General features: G+C 41.7%; 1 protein-coding gene across 1 annotated transcript in view; it reads right to left on the minus strand.

Moving 5' to 3' along the window:
* Positions 1 to 1,683: 1,683 nt before the first annotated feature.
* efhd2 (EF-hand domain family, member D2) overlaps positions 1,684 to 25,012 on the minus strand; it is a 29,087-nt gene continuing 5,758 nt past the window's right edge. The window contains exons 2-4 of the mRNA XM_020506240.2: positions 5,477 to 5,624; positions 5,038 to 5,172; positions 1,684 to 4,760 (exon numbers count right to left, since the gene is read on the minus strand). Of these exons, the coding sequence (XP_020361829.1) occupies positions 4,629 to 4,760; positions 5,038 to 5,172; positions 5,477 to 5,624 (415 nt within the window). The 3' untranslated portion in view covers positions 1,684 to 4,628. The remainder of the gene's footprint in view (positions 4,761 to 5,037; positions 5,173 to 5,476; positions 5,625 to 25,012) is intronic.

Below are 25,012 nucleotides of genomic sequence, written 5' to 3' on the forward strand. Positions count from 1 at the left end.
GACCAGTATGTCCAGTACAGTAATGTACATTTACATTGGTTTGTAAGGAGGGTAAATTAATATCGCACATAAAGTGGTTGTTTTCCACATTATTTGATCAAGAAAAATATTTATTTTGATGTGGATTTTTTGTGTCTTTGCCCATAACTGCACCTTTTGATGTAAATGTTTGAGCAGCTTTGGTTTTAGAAGTGGGGGGGACATATATTTTTTTATCCAGTCAGATAAACACTCCAAACAGCCTACACGATCGCTCGGAGGTGTCTGCATGGTCCTAAAGCATACCGTTGCCTAGTTTTGTATCACATTCCAATTATAAAATTGGGGGGGATAAAAATGCAATTTCAGAATGTGGTCCCCAGTGAAAGTTGCAGCCCTGTGTTTGAGGGCAGGGTGTTGTTCTTTCTGGATTCCATTAATGACAACAGAGAAAGGGACAGGGCAACAGCTCGTACAATTCCAAATACTGAATCCTGCAAGATACTATTCTTAATTATACAACTACCTTTTTTGCCAATATTTTGAATATTTTGTTGTTGCCCGCCCTACAGATGTCTATATTGGCCACTAATAATAGTAAAGGCCCAGTGCACTACTTTGATTTTTTTAGGGGGTGCCTTACTTCCAGCAGATATGCATTTTCTGTTGATTTCACTTTTGTGAATCTAAACTAGACGTTGAAATGACATCTGTGCCCAGTGGGAGAAATCAAATCTATTGAGTCAGTGAGTGAGGATTTAGATCCATTTACACAACTATCAATTGTAAAAAAAAATATATATATATATATATATATATATATATATATATTCTAAGCCTGATCACAACTGGCTGCCAACATCAACATCTCAATTCAAACACAAGGACAGTTGACTATAGTACAATGCATACACAAATGTAACATTTGTCAAACCTGCAAGAGATTTGTTGTATAGATTTAACAATTGTAGGTATTTTGGTAAACATTCTGAACATAGCAACAGAGTAATCACTCAGTAAGTAAATGTATTTTGTATACAAAAGGTAAAGTAATGGGTTATGAAAAAATACTATACACAAACAAGGCTTTCAACCCATTGCAGGACTGCTTTTCCAACACTTTCTAGTTTTAACAATTTGTTGTATCCTTGGCCATTTTTAGCATTTGCTTGAATTTACAACAAACCTGGATTACACACCAATGACTGAACAAAGACGGACCATAACTTGTGCACAAGTTCCTAGAACGAACTACTCTCGAAAGAGGCTGAATTGTTAATTCCCACCTACCTGAACTGTGCAACTGCTTCATGAAGAAGCTCTCGTCTGAAAACAGTAACCATCACCTCGACCTGATTGACAACGATACCGTTGTGTGCAGTCACCGGAGAGCAGTGAACATGCTACTCTCATTTCCCAAGCTGTCCTCAAAACTGCACATCCTCATTATCGACACACGAGGGCACAGTTTCACTCAAGCTATGGTTAGAACGTGTAATAAAACAATGACAGACAATTCAACATTTGGAAGGGTAAAGGCTGTAACATGACAGGTGTTTAAGTATACCAGTGTTAAGCATTTTTACAGTGGTACATTTGTCCACTCTAAAATCCACTGTAACAGTGAAGATAGATGGCAGCTCACTGGACTAGAGAAGCAAGTCATACACTGATGAGAAACAAAGTGAAAGTAACACATGTAACCAAGTTTCAAATTGTGTTTTTTATTTTTTATTGCCACAAGAATAATCATACATTTTAGTAAGAAAATGTAAAATAAAAAGGTGTATTATAGAACAGCCACATTTTATCAGCCTACAAGACAATTCAATAACATTCATCACAACGTAAAACAGACGAATTTTGATGATGCCTGCAGGTAAAATGACAAACAAAGGATCTGGAAAAATGGAACCTTGAAAAAAGTAGAACAGATCAAAGCGACAGACAGAAAAACCTGATGAAAAATATTCAAATAGCCAAACAACCCCAACTTTTGTCCGCTTATTTCCTTATAATGATACCTTTTCAAACCGAGGCTGGGTCTTAACAGGAAGCCTTTGAAGATGGACATTTAACGTCAGAGACACAGAAGCAAGTGGATGTTTCCCAGTACTATGGTTACATCACGCCTGCTGCATTATCAGTACAGCCCAAAAAGAGAGGAGCTAACGTATGGTACATTGTAGCATTACTTTCCTATAGTGTACCCTGAGCATCGCCAGTTCATCATGCTAAATCTAAATCTCATATCACATGGTCAATATAATTATTTCTCAAGTGTTATAAAGACAACAGTGGAATGGTAGGTTGACAAAAAAACAACATTTGGCACAATTTCCCCTGGTAATGATGAAGACAGAAGAAATCAAGAGGAGGAATGACAAGAGAAAATGACAGAAACAAGTGTGGACTTCACGGTGTTTGTTCGCACTCGACACCCAATCTCTGCCACTGCACCCTGGCCTGGTCCCAGAACTGTTTAAAGTGTATTAGCCAACTCTTTTTGTGAAGGTTAACCAATTTATGCTGATCTGGGACCAGGCTTATTGCACCCCACTCTCACGTCGTCAGAACAGGGTGAAGGTACATCCGAAGAGGAGTAGTGACGTAGTGTGAGAATGCATCATGGGATCACATCTGTAGTCTAGTTTTCACAGGACAAAATAGGACAGGGAGCATGGACAGACCTGCATGTCCAAATGGACTGTGGAAGAAACCTACAGGTTCTCACTATTGACATTTGACACAGCATCACTGTTCACAAACTAGGCTCCACATCAGAAAATAAACCTCTTCTTAAAATCACTTACAGAATTACAACTGGCCAATCGCCCATCACCAGGAAGTGTAGTAACCAGTGAACACACTTTTTTTTCCTTTTTTACCAGGAGACCCACTTGTGTACAACACCCATAATGCAGAACATTTCACAGAACCCCTCACCATACAAAACTAAAAGCATTTTTTTTTAAATGTATATTGTCATGAAAAAATATTGTATTCTTTACATACCTTTGTTGTACTGTGATGTGCTGCCAGATATCACCCGTTGATACCCTTTAATAACACTACGTTGGAAGCTCGCAAACTTATGCTGAAAACTTACAACCATTTCCCTCATTTTATGTTAAGCTCCCATTTGGGTCCTTTTTAAAGTAGCTAGGTTGAGTTAAATGCATTACATTTCCTGGAAGGGTACATGAATGATATGACCAAAGACTACTTTCTACCCCTGTCCAATAAATCGATGAATAAATTATTAGAATTTAGTCTGTTTAATAAAGCTACAGCTGCGTTTGCATTAAACAAGTTTTAATTTAAGCATATCAAAGCTCTGTAAGTCAACCCTTTGAAAAGGCCAAATTGATTGCATATCTCAAACTATGTTCCAAAACGATAATAGACAGCCATTTACTATACTACAGAGCATTATAATGCCACACACTTTATATTGCAACCTCAGTCTATAGGTCAAAGGTGAAGGTATACATCACTACAGACAGCATATTTTCACCTCAGAGTATTGCCATGTGCTCAAAGGGTTGGTGTCTAGTTGACAGCTTGTTGCTTTGAGCAAACATTTATTTGATGTCAAGTGCATACATTGACTTAGTTTCAAGCCATAAGCAAAGCTTTGACAATATGGGATTGTTGGATACTGACGAGTCACAAGCAAGGCTCATGCAGTAAAACCAAGCAGGGGCGAGTGGTCGACCATTGTTACAGAACACCAAGTCCTCTAGTAGCCCTGTATGTGTTGGTTATGCAAGAAATCTAGCTGTCAAATTGTCCTCAAAAACCAGGCTAAACAGAAGGATCAACAAACATACACAGGGGTACCCCCAGGACCAGGTAAATGGAAGAAAGGTTCTCCGCCACCATTTGCACCCCCCCCCCCGATCTACTCTTCTAGAATGTGATTGAAGGTCTGCAAATAAGTGTGCACAGATTGCCTCACACCATAGGTCAGACACTTGTGCCTTTGAGAAGACTTCCTACAGGACATGACATGTGTAGCTCAAAATCGTCACTGGTACCAAGTAACACAATGGATTGGATAAGACCTCTTCAGAACACACGCTCACAATTCCGATTCATTGGAATCAATGGTAAGTAAATAACTTTCGGTTAAAATACAATCCTAATTTTTCACAACATCACTAAAAATGCATTCCTAATTTTGAATTCACATTCCCTCAGTCACTACAGAAAACAGCTAAAATCCAGACCTACGCTAGTAGCACATAACTGTATAATGTACAGGAGAGACATTGCATCACAGATCTATTCTCATCATGTATCCAATCCATTGCATCTTCATTTCTGGCATGGCTATGGCCTAAAAATCAGTGCCCGACTTAGAGAGGAGCAATGGAATATTTGTATACCCAACATGACAAGAAGAGTAAAACGGTCTCTGCACAACCCTGAATGTGTAGTTCTTTAGTTACTTGTCAGGTCAAATCAAATGGGGAATCAGCAGAATAGAACTGCTCCTCTCTCAGGGACAGGGACTAACCCTGGACAGACTACCAGCGCCTTGCATATGATGACTAGATTTCAAAATGGAGGCAGAAAAATCACCGGGACACTGAAAGAACAGACAGACAGTGGAGGTGGGACAGTAGGGGCTGAGGAAGAGGTGGTCATTTGAAGGCCGACTGGAGGTTCTTGAAGGCGGCTTGCCTCTGCTTCTTCTCCTCCGCCTGCTTCTTCTTCTCTTCTTGCTCCTGCCGGATCTCCGCCTCGAATTGGCTGCCCGCGTTGACAGCCGCCACCTGTCGAAGGGAGAAGATGTATTACCACTGCTCCATTGTTCTCCTACCCTTCATGTCATCTCATAGGCCTACAAACGTCACTAATCAACAGACGTCTCAAGTCAGTTCAATAAAGTGGCTGTGATTTTCTTGATTATTTAATAAAAAGAATCAAAGTGAATAAAACGGCAGATAGAGGGAGAAACCGTGTAGAAGAGCCATGAGAATGGGATTCTCTCTCATGCTTGTGCTGAGGGCGGTGCACAACCAACCTCGGACGATCAGAACTTGAACTCACTTTGGCTTCAAAGAAGGTCTTGGCTCCCTTCACTCCCTCAGTGGACACGTCAATCTCTGATAGCCGAGCCAGAACACTGAGACCGCTGTCCTCCGCTAGTTCCCCTGCTGCAGACTTCCTGAAGATCAGGAGGAACTGGAGAGAAGGAGAGGAAGAAAGGTCACTGGAGTCAGAATAGAATCCATACTCTTTTCTTTTTGTGATCACTGATCAATATTATATTTGATTGTATGTATGCATGTATGTAAAAAAAAAAAATGCATGTATACAGCAAATTGATTCCATCAAAATTACCACATAAAAAAACATCACTAGACTTCATACAACCTGACAGCTTGCACCACTCACTCATCTTCCACACAAATAAAAGTGTTACAAGTTATAAGATATAGTAGGAAGAGAGAGTGCTTGGTGCCATGCCATTTCATTCTCGTCTCACCTCTCTGAAGCTCAGCTTGTTGTCAAGGTCCTCGTCCACCTCCTTAATCATGTTCTTCAGGCCCAGGTGGGTCTGTGGTGCCCCCAGCTTCTCCATCATTAGCTTCAGCTCCATCAGGTCTATGAAGCCGTCCTTCCCCGCGTCGTACCTGAACACATGCAGAGAGAAAGATGGGTTAGCCTTAGAGCAGTTAGCCCGGCGTAGATTAAATGTGTTGAAGGATTTGTATGATTTCAGCTAGTAGTTTAAGATAAAACAGGTCCCCGAAAATTGTGCACATCATCATTCATTTCATGTTACAGCCTTTTTTACTTTTTGCAATTCATATTATATGTTACGAATTTCTAAGTACTTCACTTAATTGAAACACATTGAGTATTATGCACTGGAATAAGAGTGGTTGATTCCAAATTGCTGTCAATGGACTCAAATAGATATTCATGGTTTGCGCGTCATGCTACAGATGACCACTTGAGGGGGGTAGAGCATAATAAATAAAAAAAGAGCGAGCGCCTTTCATGTCAATCTGACTGCTTCCTTCTCCGGAGCAGTGCTAGCCTCTTCACTGTTCCTCTGAAGTTTTCTATTTGTCAAACAGTGTTAGCCAAGCAACATGATAATTATCCTTGGGTGAGTTGCATCTGTTGCGAGGCAGACAGTCTTAAAAAGGGTCCTCTGCAGTTCAAACAAAGCTGTCGGTCCCGCCACCTTTTTGGCTAGGGATGGGCCTGGAGAAATGTAACCCGTTTCAAATTCAGACGTGGCTATGGATGCAAGGACTGACCATCCATGATATCAACATGATAGTTTGAACCATGTTTTGAAGCTATACAGTGTTTGTACACAAACACTAGAGAGTTGAAAAACTCATGAGGTATTTAGAAAATGCATTAATTAATTTAGAAGTCCAAAATTTGATGTAGCAAATGCAGAATGCTCCTTTAAAGAATGCATTTGACTTGGAAATCTTTTTTTGGGGGTGGGGGGGAAATATCCTTAATCCATAACAACAAGAAAAAAATTATATACTGGCTCATATATGCAGATCTTGGCCACATTGTTAAAATCTTATTTCAACTTTGTGTTAACGGCCAGTGGTCAGCTGTGTCAGAGGAGTAGCCAACAGATCAGACCTGCTTGCTTCCAGCTGCACTAGGGTCGGACAACATTCCTTTGTGTAGTACGACACCGCGGAGCTGGGGCAAGATATGGCTCAGAAAACATACCTCAATCCAGGGATGAGAAATGCGTTGTACACCGAATTGTCCCATTATCCTAACTGCTACACCGAGAAGATTTAATGACTGCCATTTCTGGCAGTCGTTCAATCTTCTCCAAAAAATAAAAAGGACATTGAATAGCCTTTGGACCATGGTGCAGTTCTTAATTACACTTTGGATGGTGTATCAATACACCCAATCACTACAAATATTCAGGCACCCTTCCAAACTTAGTTACAGGAGAGGAACGAAACCACTCAGGGATTTCACCATGAGGTCAATAGTGATTGTAAAACAGTTAGAGTTTAATGGTTGTGATATGACAAAACTGAGGATGGATCAACATTGTGGGTACTTCGCTATACTAACCTAAATGGCAGAGGGAAAGGAAGGAAGACTGTACAGAATTAAAATATTCTAAAACATGTATCCTGTTTACAATAAGGCACTAAAGTAAGATGGAAAAAATTTGGCTAATAAATTAACTTTTTGTTCTGAATACAAAGCATTACGTTTGGGGCAAATCCAACAACACGTCACTGAGTACCACTCTTAATTTTCAAGCATGGTGGTGGCTGCATCATGTTATAGGTATGCTTGTCATCGGCAAGGACTAGGGAGTTTTGGGGGGATAAAAAGAAACACAAATGAGCTAAGCACATGCAAAACAAATTAGAAAAATAGTCTCAGTCTGCTTTCTAAAACAGACACTTTCAGCAGGTCAATTACCTAAAACACAAGGTCAAATATACACTGGAGTTGCTTAACCAAGCCATTGAACGTTCCTGAGTGGCCTAATTACAGTTTACTTAAATCTGCTTTAAAATATATAGCAACACCTGAAAATGGTTGCATAGTAATGATCAACAACCAATTTGACAGAGCTTGAATAATTATTTTAAATAAAGGGCAAATATTGTACAATCCAGGTGTGCAAAGCTCTTAGGAGACTTACCCAAAGAGAGAGACAGTTGTAAATCGCTGCCAAAGGTGACTAACAGGTGTTAAATACTTATCTAAATCAAGATAACACTATTTTCCATAAATATATACACTGCTCAAAAAAATAAAGGGAACACTTAAAAACAACACAATGTAACTCCAAGTCAATCACACTACTGTGAAATCAAACTGTCCACTTAGGAAGCAACACTGATTGACAATACATTTCACATGCTGTTGTACAAATGGAATAGACAACAGGTGGAAATGATAGGCAATTAGCAAGACACCCCCAATAAAGGAGTGGTTCTGCAGGTGGTGACCACAGACCACTTCTCAGTTCCTATGCTTCCTGGCTGATGTTTTGGTCACTTTTGAATGCTGGTGGTGCTTTCACTCTAAATGGTAGCATGAGACGGAGTCTACAACCCACACAAGTGGCTCAGGTAGTGCAGCTCATCCAGGATGGAACATCAATGGGAGCTGTGGCAAGGAGGTTTGCTGTGTCTGTCAGCGTAGTGTTCAGAGCATGGAGGCGCTACCAGGAGACAGGCCACGTCTCCTGATGTACTGGAGGAGGCCGTAGGAGGGCAACAACCCAGTAGCAGGACTGCTACCTCCGCCTTTGTGCAAGGAGGAGCAGGAGGAGCACTGCAAAATGACCTCCAGCAGGCCACAAATGTGCATGTGTCTGCTCAAATGGTCAGAAACAGACTCCATGAGGGTGGTATGAGGGCCCGACGTCCACAGGTGGGGGTTGTGCTTACAGCCCAACACCGTGCAGGACGTTTGGCATTTGCCAGAGAACACCAAGATTGGCAAATTCGCCACTGGCGCCCTGTGCTCTTCACAGATGAAAGCAGGTTCACACTGAGCACATGTGACAGACGTGACAGTCTGGAGACGCCGTGGAGAACGTTCTGCTGCCTGCAACATCCTCCAGCATGACCGGTTTGGCGGTGGGTCAGTCATGGTGTAGGGTGGCATTTCTTTGGGGGTGTGCTCGCCAGAGGTAGCCTGACTGCCATTAGGTACCGAGATGAGATCTTCAGACCCCTTGTGAGACCATATGCGGTTGGCCCTGGGTTCCTCCTAATGCAAGACAATGCTAGACCTCATGTGGCTGGAGTGTGTCAGCAGTTCCTGCAAGAGAAAGGCATTGATGCTATGGACTGGCCCACCCGTTCCCCAGACCTGAATCCAATTGAGCATATCTGGGACATCATGTCTCGCTCCATCCACCAACGCCACGTTGCACCACAGACTGTCCAGGAGTTGGCGGATGCTTTAGTCCAGGTCTGGGAGGAGATCCCTCAGGAGACCATCCGCCACCTCATCAGGAGCATGCCCAGGCGTTGTAGGGAGGTCATACAGGCACATGGAGGCCACACACACTACTGAGCCTAATTTTTTAAGGACATTACATCAAAGTTGGATCAGCATGTAGTGTGGTTTTCCACTTTCATTTTGAGTGAGACTCCAAATCCAGACCTCCATGGGTTGATAAATTTAATTTGCATTGATAATTTGTGTGATTTTGTTTAATAAAAATATTTCATTCATTCAGATCAAGGATGTTAGTTATTTTGGTGTTCCCTTTATTTTTTTCGAGCAGTGTATATTTTTTAAAAGTTAAATATATATATATATATAAATAAATAAAAGACTGACCTTGTATTTTGTGTAGATCATTGTCAAAAAAACATGACAAATCAATTTGAATCTCACTTTGTAACAACAAAATGGCTACTTGGAAGAATGTCAAATATAAAATGTAATTTTGATTTGTTTAACACTTTTTTGGTTATTACATGATTCCATGCGTGCTATTTCATAGTTTAATGTCTTCACTATTATTTTACAATGTAGAAAATACTAATAAGAAAAGAAAACCATTGAATGAGTAGGTGTTCAAACTTTTGACTGGTACTGTACATGAACTGTTTCGACTGGGAAACATACGGTAAGCTTTACAGTCACCATACACACACTTTCAGTCTGATGTCCAGTGAGTTAAACCACGTTGAGTCACACTTTTACTGGAAGCGGTTCGACTAAGGAGGGGTGGGGGTGGTAATCTTACTCATACATATTTAAGTCATACCAAAGTTTCCCCACAAATAAGCCAGCCTATACAGCAAATCAACCTCTGTGCATCAGAAAGAGCACCTGCTACATTTTACGACTCCCCTGACCTTTTACCTTGTCTATGTAGGCTATGCAATCTTTTCTTATCATACCCTGCTGGCCTCTGCTGTGAGTTGTTCTAGGCAAGTGCAATTGCACAATGAGGAAATGAACATTTGAGACATGCTGCCAACTAAGTGCATTCTAACTATATTTCAACTGTTAGATGACACAGAAAGAGACAAAAGAGCTCAGACTAAACAAAAAAAGGGGAGTTGGACAGAAGCTAGCTGTGTGTTTATCAGTACATAGAGGCTGGCACTGGCAGCCCCTCTGAGCCACCGGCCCGAGAGGGGGGGGGCAGTGTAAACTGCTGGGGAAACTCTGGGTCCAAGCCAAGACAGGGTGGGGATTGGCTCTCTCTGTGTGTGTGTGTGTGTGTGTGTGTGTGTGTGTGTGTGTGTGTGTGTGTGTGTGTGGCACATTGCCCTGAGCAGGGCGCCTTCTTTCAGAGGAGACATGAAAATGGGTGTCCTGAATCTGTTTTGTTTTTTTAACATCCCATGGCACTAATCGTAAGAGTATGGGTGGTAACCCCGGTGTCCTGTAGTGTTGTGCAGTTCACGAATTATTTTTACGAACTCTTTTTACGGATTCGGGAGTCATGATTTGTTTTTCCTGAGTTACTCATTCGTTTGACCTGCTAGTGCTGGCTGTAATGAGTCCTACAGTAGGATTAATGCCGCGGTCAAAACTGGGAAATCTCCTACTTCCGACTTTAGTACGTTCGAGAAAACAATCTCCGAGCAGATGTATTTATTTATTTTTACAAAAAAATCTATGAACGGTCATCCAACTCGAACCTCTTTGTAGAGCTTAGACTTGCCGACCTAAATATTACTGACGTCATGATTTGACCTCATTCCCCCACCCCCAGAGTAACCAGTTGTCTTGAAAGCACCATAATACACGCACCTCTGGCTCAGTGGCTCCAGAGACGTGCGCCGACCACCAACAGTGTCATATAAACGCAAGAAAGCAGAGTGAAGGAGGAAGCACTTTGGCTAACGGATTGGCCTCCAGTTTCCCCTCAGTCATTATGTCTGAACCCACCTTCTCTACGCTCTCGCTCTGAGACGGGGTCGCCATGGCAACTGGCACCTTTTACTGAAGACCGCAGTAGTCTGGGGTGAGGCACCTGCAAGCAAGTCACGCTTTCTTTTCTCCTTCCTCCTCTTCGCTCTTTCTGGAGCGTTAGCACCAACCCGCTAACTGCACATGACAGTCATTGACAGAATAGCATTTTATGTCTCTGGCTAACGGAGTCCTTATTTTCCATCATTCTTGGGCTGTAGTGTAGATTACAATGCGAGTCGTGTCAGCAAATATTGATAGCCAATTAGATTCCCTCCAGAGGCATACATCCGGTGAAGTGGAGGAACGAGTGGCCTTACAGCAAAGATCCCCCCCATCTCTGCTAGTGTTCACAGCCAGGAATGAAGTCCTGGGCCCGTATTCACAATATGTCTGAGTGGAGTGCTGAGCGAGGATCAATTTTGCCTTATAATTTATAATGAATAAGGTGGGCGGGGCTAGGGCTGTCACGAAATTGTCAGCCAGTGATTGTCACGCAAATAACTGTCGGTTTCACGGTAATTGACCGATAATTAACAAACACATTTAGTGTCTCCTGGCTTCCACACAGCCTACAAGCCACCGATGCAGACCTTTCGACCAACTACATTTGAAAAAGTCTAATAACTCCATGTAATATAGCCTAGATCTTCACAATAAATCCATTATTTATTTTAGATAGGTCTAAAGAAACATGATAAGAAGCAAATAGTCTATTTCAGAAGAACATACTGAGTTGTCCTTACTTTAGGTCCTGATCTGGCTATGCCATTTGTCTGTGGGCTACACTAGTTAATTTAGCAGACAAGATTTGCTTAGAATTCCATGGCATTTTATATTATAGTATGAAGAATACAATTGGACAAAGCTGAATAAAATAGGATAGTTTCTCCAAACGATGAGGGAGTGCGCACATGAGGCTATTCTGTGTTGAGCGGTTAAAGAAATAGGTACTCCTACATGCTTCATTTTAGAGTTATAATTGCAATCGTAGTTCTTCAAAAGGTTGGGCTATATCCAGGCTGCATCACATCCAGCCGTGATTGGGAGTCCCATAGGGAGGAGCACGATTGGCCCAGCGTCGTCAGTGTTTGGATTCATTGTAAATGAGAATTTGTTCTTAACTGACTTGCCTAGTTAAATAAATTAAAAGTTATTTAAAATGCACCCTAAAAAGACCATGCCTTTTGCAGCCCTTCTCCTTAAATGCTGCCCGCTCCAAAGCCCCTCTCATCGAACTCACACGGCTCTCCATCACGTGATCGGGTCTTTCTCCGTGGCTACAAGTGAAGACCGACACGTTGGGGACGCAACATCGCTCGTCCTTATTCAATTTCGAGGTGCATATTGAAGATTTTGGAAATGTTTACTTCTCGTCAACCAACAAGATTAGTAGGCCTAACGAACTGCAAATGCACTAGCCTATGTCAATCTACTATCCCCTATAGTACAAACGTTGACCTATTCTAAGCTAGAAAATAAATATCCCCAACAGTCTGGGACAGTTGTGGGATGTATAGATCCCAAAGTAATACAACCACTAGGGTCAACAATTTTTTTTTTACACAAATGAGGCTGATGCATCAGATCAGAACAATTAGCTTAAAATCTTGATCACCCAATAGTTTACTTTTCACAATTTAATGCCCAGCAATGCACACACGGCAATAGGCTTTATCAGGAAAACACCACTCAAAAGTGACCACAAATGCAATTATTTTATTATAAAGTATATTTTTATGGTGAAAATGATCTTCCCAAACTTAACTCACGCACTGCCAGTTAGGCACCCATCTACACCCATTGTAAAGCGGATTAATGTGCTTCATTTTAAGAAGTTATTTGGCCACATTAGCTAAAAGAGCCAAACCTTAACCTCTTGGGGCACTATTTTTATGTTTGGAAAAATAACGTTCCCAAAGTAAACAGCCTATTTCTCATGACCAGATGCTAGAATGTGCATATAATTGACAGATTATGATAGAAAACACAAAAGTTTCCAAAACTGTAAAAATATTGTCTGTGAGTATAACAGAACTGATATTGCAGGAAGTGCCTCTTATTTTGAAACCTCTGTGTTCCTATGCATGCCGATCCTCCATTTAAAAGGGATATCAACCAGATTCCTTTTTCTGTGGCTTCACTAAGGTGTCAGTCTTTAGACATAGTTTCAGGCTTTTATTTTGAAAAATGAGCGTGAAGGATCACATTGCGTAAGTGGAGAGGTGGGGGCTCTCAGAGTGAGTTTTGCGCAATTGAGTAAACCGGCCATTGTTCCTCCCGCTGTTATGGAAAAACCTACACACTCCGTTGATATATTATCAAATATATATTTTAAAAACCTGAGGAATGATTATAAAAAAACGTTTGACATGTTTCTGTGGACATTATGAAGACTATTTGGAATTTCAGTCTGCGTTGTCGTGACCGCTCTTTCCTGTGGATTTCTGAACATAACGCGACAAACAAACGAACGTCGGTATTTTGGGTATAAAAATCTTTATGGAACAAAAGGAACATTTGCTGTGTAACTGGGAGTCTCGTGAGTGAAAACATCCGAAGATCAAAAGGTAAATGGTTAATTTGATTGCTTTTCTGATTTTTGTGACCAAGCTTCCTGATGCTAAGTGTACATAATGCTATGCTATCGATAAACTTACAAACGCTTGGATTGTTTTCGCTGTAAAGCATAAATTCAAAATCTGAGACAGGGTGATTAACAAAAAGGCTAAACTGTGTTTCGCAATATTGCACTTGTGATTTCATGAATATGAATATTTTCTAGTAATATTATTTGACTGTCGCTATGCTATTCAGCGGTTGCTGACGAAAATGATACCGCTACAGGGATGTGTGCGTCAAGAAGTTAACAAAACATATAGGCCTATGGGCTAGGCTACATGAGGTGTGCCACTGATTCAAAAAAGTAAAAAAAAAAAAGGCATTGTTTCTTGCCTTAAGCTGGGCATCATTCACAAGTGACAAAATATAATTCACAAGTGATAGGCTAATATTGTCACCCATCAGACTATTCCTAATTGAATCTTGTTTTCAGATATACTAAATAATAAATGTGTGAAATTCGTTTTGATTTAGAATGGACCATTATCAAGCACCTGTCTCAAAACAGGAACAGGGGAAGAAAAAAGAAAATTCTCTGCACTTAAATAGCAAAAGGAGGATGGTTTTCCTATGGTTCATTTTCATGTCAGCCAGGAAGGCTATACTCCTGTTGTAAAGACAAGCAATGCGTTTAATATTAGGAAAGTTGAGAAATAAATATAGTACAAATATATTAGGCCGAGCCTACAGAAAGCTGATGGGATCCTCTTTCTAATAGAGGACATCACACTGCAATTGCATAGCCTATAGAAATATTGCACATGAGCTCATGAAGTGTTTGATTAGATTTGCGAATACATTTGCATTGATGTCAGAGTGATTAGAGGGACAATAGAGTGCTGAGTACCAGGCAGTTAGCAAGTTCGGTAGGCTATTAATGACCATTAGCAGCATCAGAGCTTGGAGAAGCCTAATTACCGTGACTAAACGGTCAAGTGGAATTTGACTGCCTTTAATGACTCATGACCGCCGGTGTGGTGGTAATATGGTCACCACAACAGCCCTAGCTGGGGCCTGATCTTTGATCAGCACTCCTACTCTTAGACACTTTGTGAATGGGCCCTGACGTTAATGTCCAACCAACGTTTTAACCCCGCATTCCATTGCAGCTCTGAACATGCGTGGCAAACGTCTTGAACACTACGGAAGTGATTTCAGCGACCAACGTCAGTGGCAGGACGTGCACAGCATGCAAACTCTTACCCCGGCCTAGATTCCATTCCTATTCTCATTAACAGGGTGTGTACCATGACAAGTTCCATTAAATAGCTGTGAGGCTGGCTAATGGGGTGTTTACTGCCATAGTTTACATTGATGAGGAAGTTGAAATGTGTCATTCTGTTGTAATAGTTTTGCTCTGGGCGACAGATGGAGGGAGAAGAGGAACCAGTCTGTTGTGACTGCAGGCAGAGATGAGAAAAGTTGGGGACTATGCAGATCGATACAAAGATAAAATAGATGTATCGGCCTCTTATTTCCTGTGACACCCCGCCCCTAACAGCTCGACTTTGATATTTTTCTCTCAGAGAATAAGACCATAACATTTTTACGTGTATGCCTTTCCTTCTGAGAAAAGCACTTACACCATCGCTCTCTCTCGTAGGCAGGATTGTATTATGAACTGAAAATGATCTATTACTAGATCAGGATGTGTGTAGCAGCATTGCAACAGTACTGTAATTAGCATCCAGCTCAAAACGACTAGGTTGTGGGAGATATACAATAGACCTTGCACCAGTCAAGGAGGATAGCAATGAATGAAGGGAGTATTTGAACAGCAGTATACAGTAGATTCTCATTGTCCAGATGCCCTATTATGGGGTGGGGATTGTGGTTCATTCAAAGGCCACTCATTAACTGTGGAATAACTACCTTATTGCCATGTGCCTTATTGAGTAGGCAGCCACAGTCTGAGCTGCGGGCTGACTTCTAGAGCCCTGGGAAGCATAGTCTGTCAAATTTAATTTGAGCCGATGTGAAGACCAAGGGCATCATCATTGCTCTGTCCGTACAGTGTGATGTAATAACTTCTATACACAAGGGAAGGTCCATTTGGATTAGAAGTTTTAGCTAATGGCAAGGATTTTAAAGTCGCTAGTACTGTTTTTGGGCCTGATTGTAGGGCTTTGAAAGTTGCTTAGGACTACATTGTGCTCACCGGACACTAGCCTTCGTTGTGCCATGTAGTTAGGAGTGTAAACAAAGATGTCCGCAGTTCACCTATAAATAATACTGCTATGAGCGAACATACATGTCACTGGTCATTTTAGGACATATTTGGATCACAAACAGCAGGGTAGGCTAAGTAATTGGGGAAACCTAAAAGATACCCGTTTATTCACTTGTTGCATCCTTCAAAAAGGTACTGTTGTCTCGTTAGCCTATCCCTTATCGTTGCCCTTTAAGCTTGGTTACATAATACTCCCTATTTCCCCCTTTCATCCACGCAAGGCAAAATTGAGCCCATCTTCATGGCACAGGAAACTTTCAGCATATTCTGTTACTCCCCTAAGGGGTGGCCCCAGTGAAAGCTAAACACTTGCTTATTACGCTCATCTCTAGAGACCCATTGCCTGTACTCACGAGAAATTACTGTATAGGCCAACATTACAGGTTTTTAACGGAACTTCCTGGCCTACTGCTTTCCGTCAACTGAACAGACATGTTCAGATTCTTAGCGTTCCATACATGTCCATGCTTGTCCTGCCTGTGTAAAACCTGCATCTAGCTAATTCTATGAATGTATAGTAGACAGATATGGGTTTAGATTACGCCTACAGTAAAAAGTAAAGCCATTTTTAAAATTGGGTGTAGGTTTGCTCTAAGAGTTTCTTTGCTGAACGAGGAGAGAGAAAAGGTTGCTCAAGGTGTAAAAAATTCCCAGTGAAACTAGAGGACTTTCCCCAACTCCCCACGGGAAATGGACTTCCTTCCGTCAGCAGGAGTTATCCTCTGAACTGTAGCCCAAGTTATTTATCTTCCATGACAAGTGAATCAGTCAAAATTCATTGAATGAGAACTTATTGCTCCAACTAGAACATTTGCCAATGCAAGCTGAGGAAACACCATGAAAAAAAAGGTATGATGAGGTGTTTGAAGTATCATATGCTGATGATTTAAGCAATGAGCATCAACTTTCAGTTGACCCACCGACAATGGCCTTTAAGACGTGTCTGAGCATTCTGGAAGGAATGAGCTACTTTGGACATGACTTGTCCTCCGCAAAAGAGGAAGTGCAAATAGACCCAACTTCCTTAAATCGCAGTGGTGTTTCTGTCAAATGTGGAACCAGGAGGTAAGAATATCCATATTTGGGCACAACCGACTCCCTCGTCTGCACTTACAAATTTCAAAGGTTTAGTCAACGCCAGGGATTCAAAAATGTCCACCATTGCCTTTCAGAGCTAAAATGATGACTAACAGATGTTTACTACAGTAGGTACAATACTGTAGATGCCTCCAGTCTAAATCTCAGCTTACACTCTTCTTATAGTTAGCTTTTAAAACACACAGTTTACAAAACAGAAACCTGAATTGCAGTGCAGCTAACATGAGAAAAACATGAACGTCGGTCTCCAACTTAACCAAAGAAAGTTGCACGCCAATGACTTGGTGCTGAACGTTCGCGCCAAATGTGAGGCTGAGAACACTGATGAGCTCATATGATTAAGGTATGTGAGAAGAATGAGAAGTAAATAAGGGTGAACTGAACTGTCATTTACCATACGTGTGTTACACATTGACCCGTGAGAGGCCTGTAAGTGTAGGTGAAAGTGAAACGCTTTGGCGTGAGCTTGACATACTTAACACCTCTACTCCATTGAGTTGTGACAAACAGGGAAGCAGTAATCTCTTAGGTAAATCCAGGAAAATCCAAAGACTCTGGTGAATGTTAACAATGTGTTGTTTCAACTCTTAATGCACTTGTTGGTTTAGATAGAGCAAAAACAGGCAAATTACAATCATGTTTCTTGCACCAGACAATAGCGCATGGATGCCATAGGACAACCTATTCCTGGAAATGATGAAGCCATGTACAGCTACAATAAGTAAGGCGGCCAAGTATCATGTTTCGAGACTACACTCCAGCTACTGCCACCAATGACATTCCCTTCTGATAGAGATTACAAAAGCCTCCATCCATCCATGAAATATGCCTGTTCCTGAAAGTAGAGAAGTAGTTGCCAAATGAGTACCAGTGAAGGTGAGTATGAATTAGGGCAAGTTGCACAACAATGCATTCCACCGAAATGTGTCTTCCGCATTCGAGCTGTGTAGGACAGAGAGCCCACGGTAAATCAACACAGCACACTCTCTTAGGAGAAGTGGGCTCGGGCCCTTAAGACAGAACAGAGCCAAAGAGATACCAGTCAATCACAATTAACAACAAAAAAAATTATAAGTTTGAAGGAGCAGAGGCTCCTTTTTTTTTTTTAAAGAAGACTTTGAGCAGATATGAAATTGTAATCTTGTAGTCTCCCATCTTGAGAGCACTCAAGACCATATAAAAATGGGTGAACGTCTGGATCTGGGCCTTGTTCGAATTCTAAATAAAAAGTTGGACATTCTGGAGTAGAAGTACTACTGGTTCTACAATCTACTTTTAAAAGTACAGTAGCACTTATGCTTGCAACTTGGCACAAAACCTGGAGAATGTTAGACAAAAAAAACTAAATAAAGAGGGATTAGTTGTTTGTAAGGTTGTGAGATAAGGGGCTTTCTAATTAAAACCTTCATAACACAGCAAATCAACTGGTCAGACAAAGACGAATGCCAATGAAGAAAACAATCTTCTCCATTCTTCTGCAAAACCATGGCCAAAATAATACAAGCCGCTTACAACAACTACCGGGAGACATAACAATTCAGTTACAAGTTACCTTCAAAAACTTTAGTCCGCCTTCCTAGAAATTCAGTCTGATTAGGTGAAGATATGGATGTACAGTGTCACACATTAGGAATGTGACAAAAATAGCTATTTCAACCACCTGAGGAACATTGCCACGGTGTGTCCGTCTCTCTCGCAGGCTGATACAGAGAGACTCATCGATTTATTTAATACAAGCAGGCTTGACTACTGTAATGCTCTCCTGTCTGGTCTGCTACCCAAGAAAGCCATTGGTCAACTGCAAAACATACAGAATGCTACAGCACGGGTACTGACCAAGACCAGATGGAGAGCACACATTACGCCGGTTTTAAGGTCTCTGCACTGGTTGCCCGTTTTAGAATTATTTTTATTATTCTATTAGTTTTTAAATCAATCCACGATTGTGCACCCCAATACATGTCAGATACGCTTTTAGGTCCTTCGAGTGCTTTGCTTTTCCTTAGTGCTTTTTAGTCATTCAGTTTGTCATTCTTTCATTGTTTTAATCTTACGTTTGTTGTGTAGTAAATATTTCAGCTTTTATTTTCATTGTTTATTTGCTTTTTTCCCTGTGAAGCACATTGCGTTGCACTCCATGTCAAATGTGCTGTAGAAATACAGCTTAAAAGCGGGTAGTCTATGTACTTGCCTGCAAATAAATCATAACGAAGCCAAAGCAGTCTTGTATTTTCCATCTGAAACGGGCGTACGATATCAATACTGCAGTCACAGTAAACCCATGTTTCCTGTGGCTAACCTACCTCAGTGTTATTCTGGAAATAACCAGTTAACCCACATACTCCAAATATAGTCTCAATTAGATGCCCACATGTAGCAAAACAGAATGCCATAAAAGGAATGAATTACACTTCCAATGATATGAACTTCAATATAGTGTCTATATATATCCCATTTCTCTGGGGATATATACCTATGGTTGCAAACCAACTATAAGCTCATGCAAAACCTTGGAATGCACGATACACCTAAACCAAAATACATTGCAGGCCTAGTTTAAAGGGTTGATTACACTTTCAAGCGATGATCTTAGCTAGACCGTAAAGGACTACAACATTGAGTTGCTAGAACACAAACTCATTCAACTGAAACGTACTGTGCAATTGAAACATAACCGTTACATAACTGCTTCACTACCCCTAAACCAGCAGTTACAGAGATCTACTTCATTCCAGGCCACTCCCTCCCTCGGTCTTCTCTCTGCCAATCTTCTTGAGTCCTTGGGGCTTAGTCCCAGTTATGTTGCTAGACAACAGCTAACCGGAGCAGGCTTGGGGAAAAGCCTCTCTCACGCCACACTACAAGCCCAGTTATGACGGCACACAGACACACGGCATGTCTGATTGACTAAGCGTGTATGCGTGTTCGAGCCCTGTACGGGAATTAATTTTAAGTCCAAGCTCTACACCCATGCCCACGACGTTCAGGCCCAATTGCTTCTACCAGATTTAAAGATGAACAGATTTTTTAAAAAGGTGATTTTGATAACAAAATCTGACTAGCGTGCCGCCATCTTGATAACATGTCAATGACATCACTTGACTGGTTCTTCTGACAGGCAGCCCAGATTACAATGCATGCTAGTAGTTATCATTGAGTATTTAATTCATGAAAACAAAAACACAGGGTTTATTTGCGTCATTGTGCGGTGCCCGCGGATGCCAAGAAAGTCTCATACAGTATCCAGAGCCCTCAGGCTGAGGCAACTGGGCCAGGAGATCAAAATGACAACAGTGAGGCCTTGAGTGCTCCACATGACATCACATCCTCCACAATGACATTATGAAGCGCATTAAGACGTGGTATGATCCACAAAACATTTACTGTAGCTGCGGCACAAGACGAGCTAAGACAAGTGGGGTTTTCGCCATACTGCTTTCACTTGGCCAGCTCTTTAAGAAGATCCACAAAGAGGGGAACTCAAGGGAATAGGGAAGTGATCAAGTTCTGGGATTTAATGTCAGTGTTTGCTATATCGCAGAGACCCGCTTTCGAGTGTCAAGTGGGACTTCCGGCCAGATGCAAGCTGGGACGGTCATAGTATGCTTGGTCAGGGTCACGGGAAACTGGAGAGCCCGGTTAAGCTTTGGCCTCCACTCTTCGGCAGCATCTGCATCGAGTTAAACGAGAGAGTGCTTAGTCAGCCTCTAGTGTGACATGACGGATGAAATTGAGTTGGATAACAAACTGGGAAGTAGAGCAAGTGGCTTTTTTTGGTTGGAGTGGAGAGAAGACTTGTAGTACTCCAGATAACCTCACGTATTGTTTAGATGGGGTTCTCTATGGACCACATTAGTGCAGTCATAATGAAAACACTACTGTAGTTGCAAATCATTCTAAGATTATTATTATTTTTTAAACATCCATGAAGTGGCTAATTGTAGATTTATGACAGTTCAACCCAAGAGGAAGAGTCACGCTTAAGATGAACTTTTACATTTGTTTCTCTGGCAATACAATATTGATTTAGCTACATTCTTTTGTCTTTGACTAGGCCTTTTCATCCATTCCCTGTCAATGCATAATAGGTTTGAGATCCAAATCGATCCAGAGTGTGCACACAGAACGAAAGCTCTCAAACTCTCCAAATAGGATCATTTCTCAAAAGACCGGGGTCAGTTCTCTCAGGTAATAGATGGTTTAGGCCTTGGACATGGTTACTTAAAGGCTCTGTGAGATGGACGTACTTCACGCCTTGATTTAGTAGCCAAGCTAAAAACAGATGGAGTGAGGTTGATCATTAGCCAACTGAAAATATGAAGACATTCCTACACCGATAATAGGGTTGCCTTCATAACACGGACTCAAGAGCATCACTACGGTGCGTTTAATCCAGTGTGCACGGTGTAAGCACTGCACTGGTCCCAGGTGAGTTTGGCATCCACTTCATAAAAGGCTAATGATGGGATTAGAGTTGGGAACCTGACACGTCACCTGTTCTTATAGTCAACCTCTGCCTAGACTTTCATACAGAATCGCCACCATGAATGTCAAAAGGCAGTACGAGAAAGAGGTTTCTGGCTCCGGTTCCCTTGGTGACAGATGTTCCATGTCACAGCTGGAAATCGGATACGGGACAATCCATTTAGGGCAAGGGAGAATGTGTTTGGGTAATACGCTGGGAATGGCACACTCCTCTCTGGTAACGCCACTACCGGCTCTCCCCTCTCCCCCGGATGTCAGGGGATTAATGACCAGGTGACTAATTGTGATGCTGTTAAGCACACCGATTGGATCAGCCCAACGTGGTTACAGATTGACATTATCTGAGTGGTTATTTTTAGCATGGTGCTGGGCTATGAAAGCGTAAGTAACGTTGGCCTGTGGGATGGTATTGTGATGTTCAGGGCAGGACAGTTAGCAGCTGTGGGCATTGCACTTAGTTGCATCCTCTCTCGCAGGGCACTCGGAGGGGGGTATAGGAATGGCTAACCACCAAACCCTCTCCATTGCGTTTACATTGCTGTTGACAGGTTACACCATTAGTCTATGTGATGGTGAATAATTGGGAGGTCAGCTTTTAAAAAGAAAATATGCAATGCTGCCATGAACTAACTACCATGTTAAAAAGTAAAGCAAGAGTCAGGGATAAAAATAAACAGTGGTCATGGAGAAGTACTGAAAATAAATAGGCCTATATCCCTAGACTCAAAAATAAGACTTTTTGCTCCTCCGGATTGAAAAAGGGTATATAGTTCATCTCCCATTAGCCAGACAAACGCTGTGCTCCTTAACATCAATGGAAGTCTGGCTGTGGCACTTCAGGGCAGCCTAACCCTAAATCCAATAACCTGCCAGCAAACCCCCTAACTGGGTTGTGTTCATTATGGCATGGAACCGACCAAGTCCTGGTAGTCCCTCCCAGTTTCAGTCTTATTTCAGTTTGATGCCCAATGAACACAACCCTCTATACTACGTACGTGGTTTGAGGAGTTAGCAAGGTAACTTTGGTCAACTCAGAGTTCAACTCGGGATAATCAGTACCATGAAAGTGGCTCACTTTTTAGCCAGGTAAACTTATATGGCAACGAATATTTTAGCCTGCCGCCAGAGCAGATTAGTTCTAACTCAGGGCTAACATTTATCCTCTATTTATCCTGAATTAAATGTTTAAACTGCGAGTTGAGGACCAATGAAATCAGATTCCCTCCCCATCGCAGAGAATCGCATCATCAGCCCCTTAACTTGAGGAAGACACATTTCATTTAATAAAATATTTCATCTTTGTCAGTCATGTTACAAAAACCTATTACATTACACATTTAGTCATTTGAAACTTCACACAACATAAAACTTAATACAACTATTTAAAATGTATTTTTTATTTTTTTAAAGCTAGGACTGGGGGGAAAAAGGTGCTTGTGCATTGCACACCAAAGATGGCACTTCAACAAGCCTATTTCACACCTTAGCCTGCTGAATTTGTAAGATTACGTTTATCATTTTGATTTAGGCACAAATAGAAATGTGGCACTGACTTTCAGATTTGTCTCAGCGTTCAGCATTCGACTAGACACGTACGAGCAGTTACAGGCCTGCTAGAGTTAGCGGTAGTACGGACAAGCAATAGTCACCATCATAGAAACGGATGAAGCCTGAGCAGGAATGGGAAGAGAACTGAAGCGGGCTAACCTTAGAAAACCCTGAGTAGATTTAGATCTGATCATAGCATACCCCTCAGGTAGGCTGTGAGTGAAGATGAGCTACATGGAGTAGGGAGGGAATTTGGTGAAGGGGTAATATAATGAAACAGTATTGAGTTAATGAAGTGCCCCCCCCCCCCCCTCCAGAGATTACGGGGGAATAGAACCAGCAGGCTCTCCCCGAAAAGACAATAAGCTCCCCTTGTCTCATGTGGCCACAGCAGGTGGTACAGGACGAAACCCTATTAGACGAGCAAGAAGGTAACGCCAGCTTGACGCTTATGATGGAGTCCTGAGGCACAAAATGAAATGGTGATCACATGCCAATGCAATGGATCATTAAGCAAGCAGCTTTCGTCCTCAGGCATTTGTTTTGATTTGACAGCAGCCTGTCATGTGTCAATTGATTTTCTTTTTAAAAAAGTAGACAGGCTTGAGAGGTTGCCTTTGGGTTCTATTGCTCCCCACTGGAAAAGGCCTGTAGGTGAATAAGTAGAAAGCTCTTCGGTTTGGCCAAATCCTGTAGGGTCTAGCAGTGAGCCAGTTGAGATCAAGCTACAGAGGTTTGATAGCTAACTACACCCTCATCTTATGGTTTGCACAATACATTGAGCTACAGCCTACAGAAACTTCTGTTACTCATTGCTGAGGACACAAAAGGCATGACTCATCGTACAGTGCCCTTTTCAGCAGTGCCTTCTATGTGTGTATATTGCTACAGCATTCTGACAGATCTACCCATACCACCCACTGTTTCAGTACATTTGCTGCTCTACTGGTATAAACAGACAGTCTGCCAGCCAGTATTTTTCCTGTCTGTCCATCGTTATCTGCTTACTCTCTGCTAGACAGGGAAGGGGGTTTAATACCATCTATCAATCTAGCGACCAGCCCAGCGTCACCTCCATAATCCCTACCAGATATGTGGACAGAACAGCAGCTCAGGGGTGTATTAAGGGACGTGTAATACTCTGAATGTTTCATATAAACATACCTTCAGAGCTGAAACAATTCACTATTCTGACAATTTATGTTCTACACAATACATTGCCACCTGAATATTCTGTATGCTAACATTATGTCTATCTGAACAGACCCCAGGTCTCTGAGGCTGGTCCGGTGCTGCTTGGCTATACTTTGTCCACTGGTAGCCGATTACCTGGATTGGTTGCTGGGCTGTAGCAAAGTAATTATCACTGCGAAATAAGACTGAATTGGTGCAACATAGGCTAGCCCAACAGTAGTTTATTTTTTATTTTACCTTTATTTAACCAGGCAAGTCAGTTAAGAACACATTCTTATTTTCAATGACAGCCTGGAACAGTGGGTTAACTGCCTTGTTCAGGGGCAGAACGACAGATTTGTACCTTGTCAGCTCGGGGGTTTGAACTAGCAACCTAGTCCAACGCTCTAACCACTAGGCTACGCTGCCGCCCCGAGTAGGCTAAAAGGAAATGTAAGCCTATACCTTGCAACATTGTGGTCGATGCAATGTGTGCCTGTACAATGAACTGGTATTGTAGGCCAGTTAAAAACTGCCTACTTGACAACACAGTTAAGGTAAAAGCCTGGAGGATCATTGATAAAACATTAAATGTAATTTTTAAAAAATGTAAAAAGTCACTGGTGATCAAAAATTCATCAAGTGAGAGTCAATAATGAATATGATTCAAAACAAAGGATATTAATTGTGTTTCGGGATGATACCAATTATGTTGTCACACTTAAAAGCACGGGAAATATAATTGCAGGTGTCGACTTCACCAACTCCACCATGGATTTGCCAAGACATTTTACGTGACAGACATGAAAGGAGAACTGCTATAAAAAAAGAAAAGAATCACCTGCCACACAACGCTGTAGGCCATATAGAAAAACAGGAACTCAATTGAAGCCGTGAGTTGCATATAAAGTACCAGTCAAAAGTTGACACCTACTCATTCAAAGGTTTCTTTAAATT

The sequence above is a fragment of the Oncorhynchus kisutch genome, linkage group LG17 (genome assembly GCF_002021735.2).
Source record: "Oncorhynchus kisutch isolate 150728-3 linkage group LG17, Okis_V2, whole genome shotgun sequence".
Taxonomy (NCBI): Eukaryota; Metazoa; Chordata; class Actinopteri; order Salmoniformes; family Salmonidae; genus Oncorhynchus; species Oncorhynchus kisutch.